At 36.2% G+C, this 6,000-nt stretch overlaps 1 protein-coding gene across 1 annotated transcript in view; it reads left to right on the top strand.

Moving 5' to 3' along the window:
- The first annotated feature begins 1,332 nt into the window (after nt 1-1,332).
- Nucleotides 1,333-6,000, top strand: part of Rpn5 (regulatory particle non-ATPase 5) — an 85,375-nt gene continuing 80,707 nt past the window's right edge. Inside the window, exon 1 of the mRNA XM_090387986.1 lies at nt 1,333-1,642. Coding sequence (XP_090244112.1) covers nt 1,538-1,642 — 105 coding nt within the window. The 5' untranslated portion in view covers nt 1,333-1,537. The remainder of the gene's footprint in view (nt 1,643-6,000) is intronic.

The raw sequence follows: 6,000 nt of genomic DNA, 5'->3' as shown, positions 1-6,000 counted from the left end.
CAGATGGGCTGAGAGGTGGCAAATGAAGTTTAACATTGACAAATGTAAAGTACTACACATGGGAAACAGCAACCCCAGAGCAACGTATCAACTCTGTGGTTCTACACTGACAGTGGTAGAGAATGAAAGGGACTTGTGGGTGGTTGTGCTGGCGGATATGAAGTTCTCTGAGCAGTGCAGGCGGGCTGCAAGAGTAGCTCATGGAGTATTGTCAATGATATACAGGAATTTTTCCAGCAGGGATAAGGAGATGATTATTCCATTGTATAAGGCAATGGTCAGGTCACACCTAGAGTACTGTATACAGGTCTGGAGGCCTCATTTCAAGAAAGATGTAGAGCTGCTGGAACGAGTACAGAGAAGGGCAACAAGATTAGTGAATGGAACAAAGGGGTGCTGTTACGAAGAAAGGCTTAAGTTTTGCAAATTACAGTGTCTGGGGACTAGGCACCAGCGAGGTGATCTGATAGAGGTGTATAAAGCCTTGAATGGTTTGAGCATGCTCAATGCTGATGGGATTCTTTCTCTAGCTCAGAATAATCACCTAGAGGGCATAAATTCAAATTGAGGAAAGACAGATGTAGGATAGACGTGCGGAAATTTGCCTTTAGCCAGCGGGTGGTTGGTTGGTGGAACAGACTTCCATCCCTTGTCGTTCAGGTTGATAGCCTAAATAAGTTTAAGGCTCAGCTGGACAGGTATTTTGAACGAACAGAGGGGTGAAGTGGAAGTGGTTTTTTTTTTTTTTTTTGGCTGATGCTGCATAAGCTTGCTTTCTTGCATCAAATTATTATTATTATTATTATTATTATTATTATAAGCTATATGGTGCAAGGAAGCCTGAGGCTTATGATACACCAGTCAAAAAAAAAAAAAAAAAAAAAATTTCCAGTTACCCTAAAAGAGAGAGAGAGAAGTAAAAGGGAATCACCAAGAAAAATAAGAATGATGATATCCAGCTCAGGACCCTGGGTGTGCCAAACCCATACTCAGAAGATGTGAGCCCCTGGGGTTATGCCTGTACTAATGCTAATGCTAATGCTAATGCTAAAAAAATAAAAATAAAAGAGACTGAAGCGAGTATTCCACCATCACTCAGGGCGAATGCAGCGAGCAGCAGCTAAATTTTTAGTATGATCAATTTCGGGACCGGCAACGCAAAAACATGAATCCTAGAATACATATCCCGCAAATATGAAGACCACACTGTCTGTTGGAATATACTGTATTATTTATAGGTTTATTTACTACAGCGCCCTCTGTTGCCATGGGAAAGTAGAGAAATTATGCCAATTCACGGCGACATGCTTGTTTTCTGATGTGTAGTGTGGGCTGTCTATCCGGCTATGTGTAATGTTGGAAAATAACGTGAATTAGAAATAACTACTGAATATTTATATAATTTTTATACTACTTTGTGGTGACAGTTTTCACATGTGTTAGGGTTAGTTGTTACCGTAGAAATCATCTAGTTTTTAAACATTTCTAGCTAAAGTAACTGGTTGTTTACCTTTTCTGTTCAAATTAGTCATTTAACATGGCGGGTGAAGCTTTTACAGATTCAGGGAGAATTCTGAAAATGGAAGTAGATTACTGTGCAACTGTTGATGAAAAATTGCCAATATGTGAAAAACTTCAAAAGGTTTGTGTCAGAATTTTTTGAAATTGTTAAATTTGATAAGCTTTGCACCTTGAGTTCCACAAACATACTTGAAAACAATTGGATATGCGCCGTACACTTGCCAAAATAAAGATTACTTAAAATAACATGCATAGTTTTAAAAAATCCTCTGAGTTTCTTAGGTTGTGTTTAAAATGCTTATAATAATGCCTGTCAAGAACTAGTTCCAACAGCAGAACGATTCAAATATGTAGTGCGATTCAGTTATACTAGCAGGACAGTGTGTGTATATATATTTATATGAGTAATATGGAAAGAAAGTTAATAAATTGTATCAAGCTGTAACTAATACTTATGGGCCAGTGCAGTTGCTAGAGCAGTTATGCATTACGATCATAATGTGTATAAAATATTTTGTATAATATTGAAGATAATAATATAGAAGATAATTCAAGCAGACAATACCAAGGTGGATTTAAAGAAACGTAAGGGATATAAATATATATTAAAAGAAAAAAAAAAAATATATATATATATACATAAAACATCATTGTCTACCCACAATCTAGATGACTTCAACTGGGGCCAACCACCCAGACTGAAGGCAAAAAACGACAAGGAGTTCTCTGTTTCTGTAATGATCAATATCTGCTAAGATATATAAAAATTCTGAGATTAAGTAATTTGAATCTAAACCAATTAAAGGTAGTTAAAATTTTTTTAGAATCAAAAGAAAGATATTACAAATGTAAGCATATATTGAACATTGTTGACCCGACAGAGAACCTAATTTAATAATTAAAATAAGAATAAATGTAAAGTATAGAGCATATCTACTGTATCCAGGACATAATGTAACAACTAGTCGTTATGAAATAATAATCCCTCTAGTGAGTATATATGTGGTGACCCCTTTAGAAGAACTCACACTATCTATGTGATGGATATGGTAAAAATAAATAATTAACTAATTAAAGTTAAGTTAACACAAAGAGAAACATGCAGATAGTAAAAAGAATAAAAACTAAGAGTAGGAATAATAGAACCTGAACTCCATAAAGGCAAAAACATAGTAGTACAAGTAAGAAATAGTTTCTCCTACATCCTCGGATTACCCTAATAATTTCAGAGAAATAAGAACAGAGAGTGTAGGACAGCTTAAAGACAATACAAGATATAAGTTGTAGCTCTGGTATGCCCGGGATTGCAAACCCGTTCCTATAGTTGGACCCTGAGCTGAATTTGCATGTCACCTTAGTGTGAACTTAAGTATATACAGTGTGATTATAAAATAAGATAACATAACATAAAATAAAATAAAAAAACGATACACTATAATTTCCAGTCTGGTGGGTACAAGTTTTCTAAGCCATAAGACACCAAGAAAGCAAAGCATATCCTATGTACATAATATACATGGCTCTAAATCCATAATTATGGTAATTATATATGGCAGGGGAATGCCAGAGGTGAAGTAAACTCTGGCAGTGAACTAGATGATTTTGTAATAACTGAGAGGAAAGTGGAGGAGAAATTGTTGAGGATAAACATAAAAAAGGCACCTGGGGTGGATGGGATCTATCCAGTTATATTAAAAGAGGCAGCAAAGGAAGTAAGCAAACCCTTAGCCATAATTATGAGAGCTTCTCTGGACTCAGGGGAGGTACCCATAGACTGGAGATGTGCAAATATGACCCCAATTCACAAAAAAGAGGATTCTGAATTCTGATGGGATCCTTCCACTTGTTCAGATTACGAACCTAAGGGGGCATAAATTCAAATTAAGAAAAGACAGATGTAAAATAGATGTGCGGAAATTTGCCTTTAGCCAGCGGGTGGTTAATTGCTGGAACAACCTTCCGTCTGTCGTGGAAGTTGATAGGTTGAATAAATTTAAGGAGGAACTGGACAGGCATTTGGAGGCAATGTTGTGATTTTTTTTTTTTTTGGCTGATGCTGCATAAGCTCATACACTTGCTTTCTTGTATCACATGCCACTACTACTACTACAAGTAATTATAGACCTGTGAGTTTAACTTCTGTTCCAGGAAAATTAATGGAGGCACTGGTTAAAGAAGCACTGCAGGATCATCTAGACAAGACTTCAGTTATAACTCGGTCACAGCATGGTTTTGTTAAGGGAATCTTGCCTGACCAATTTGATTGGATACTATGATGCAGTCACAAAAGAACTGGATGCAGGGAATAACTTTGATATTATATATTTGGATCTTAGAAAGGCTTTTGATACTGTTGCACAAGGAAGACTGCTGTACAAATTGGAGCAGTGTCGCATTTGAGGCAAATTGCTGCTATGGATAAAGGGATGGTTGAGGGGGAGAAGACAGAGTGGTAATCAATGGACACTGCTCATCGTGGACTAATCTTATTAGTGAAGTCCCTCAGGGTTCAGTGTTGGGTCCATTATTGTTTTCTGTATTTATAAATGATATTGATGATGGTATATCAAGCTTAATGTCCAAGTTTGCAGACAATACAAAGGTTGGCAGGGTTGTTAAGGACACTACTGACGTTATGCTGCTGCAACAGGATCTGGAAAGGTTGAGCAGATGGGCTGAGAGGTGGCAAATGAAGTTTAACATTGACAAATGTAAAGTACTACATATAGGAAACAGCAACCCCAGAGCAATGTATCAACTCTGTGGTACTGCACTAACAGTGGTAGAGAATGAAAAGGACCGGGTAATTGTGCAGGCAGATATGAAGTTTTCTGAGCAGTGCAGACGGACTGCACGAGTAGCTCATGTCATGTTGTCAATGATATACAGGAATTTTTCTAGTAGGAATAAGGAGGTGATTATTCCCTTGTATAAGGCAATGGTCAGGCCACACCTTGAGTACTGTATACAGGTCTCATTTCAAGAAGGATGTAGAGCTGCTGGAACGAGTACAGAGAAGGGCAACAAGATTAGTGAATGGAACAAAGGGTTGCTCTTATGAAGAAAGGCTTAAGTTTTGCAAATTACAGTGTCTGGAGACGAGGCACCGGCGAGGTGATCTGATAGAGGTGTATAAAGCCTTGGTTTGAGCATGCTCAATGCCGATGGGATTTTTCCTCTTGCTCAGAACAATTACCTGAGAAAAATCACCTGAGAGGGCATAAATTCAAATCAAGGAAAGACAGATGTAGGATGGATGTGCGGAAGTTTGCCTTTAGCCAGCGGATAGTTGGTTGGTGGAACAGACTTCCATCCCTTGTTGTGGAAGTTGATAGCCTAAATAAATTTAAGGCTCAGCTGGACAGGTATTTCGAACGAATGGAGGGGTGAAATGAACGTGGTTTTTTGGCTGATGCTGCATAAGCTTTCTTTCTTGCATCATATGCCTCTACTAATGCTAATGCTATAAGGAAGCAATGCGTTCAGAAAATAAATTTTTGAAATTAATTATATTTATTATTATATTAACTATATTTATCGCCTTCCTGAAGTGGTATTTCAGGTAAATGATAGGGAGATTATTATTTATCAACTTATTGTACAATGCTATTATGTTTGCTGCATAGGTTGTGTTTTTATTGCAAATAGAAGCAATCCTCGGGCATTGGGATAAAATGATATTAGCATGCACTGATTTCGATATATTAGCTCTCCAGTTTGTAAGGCTGACTACGTTGAAATTAAATGCGTCCCTTTTATTATATACGTTTACATCTATATTATTATGGGATATTTCTATACGAAGATCCAGGTAATTTGTTATAGTATCAGAACTTTTAGTTTTTTCCAATACAAGTTCTTCTGGATATAATTTGCTGTAATCCTGAACGAAATGCGGACAATTAAACACACATAGATCATCTACGTATCTGAACATAAGTAGGTTATCTTGGAATGTTCTTTCTGTAGAATATAGATAAGAGGTTTGCAATTATACAGGATGCTGGACTTCCCATAGGGGAAGTAATTGCAATTATTATTACTTCCCCTATGGGAAGTAATTACTTCCCATAGGGGAAGTAATAATTGCATCCTGCTGGATTTAATGGCAATAATAACGAAGATTCATCATATACATAATTCTTAAAAATATATAAATTTATTAGAGTATCCCAGTAGGTTAAATGAAACTTTATAGCATTTTTATGTTCCAAATATAGTTTTTTGGAGAACATCTTTTAAATTGTCCAGATTGATACTAGTGAATAAACTGTTAAAGTCAAATGTTTGTATTTGCTGAATATTGTTATTTTTTATTGCATTTATAATTGGTAAGTTGTTATTTATTATAATAGTTTTATTTACATTATTTAATGTAGTTTTAAGTAACTTTTGTAACGTATTACCTGGAATTTTAGCCTATCTCTACATGATGTTATGAATCTAAATGCAATAGGTGATTTATGAAATTTAGGTATA

This window comes from Mastigoproctus giganteus, chromosome 13 (assembly GCF_048544385.1).
Source record: "Mastigoproctus giganteus isolate SK-2022 chromosome 13, ASM4854438v1, whole genome shotgun sequence".
In the NCBI taxonomy this organism is placed as follows: Eukaryota; Metazoa; Arthropoda; class Arachnida; order Uropygi; family Thelyphonidae; genus Mastigoproctus; species Mastigoproctus giganteus.
Note: the sequence above shows the minus strand (reverse complement) of the source record. Positions and strands in the feature narration are given on the sequence as shown.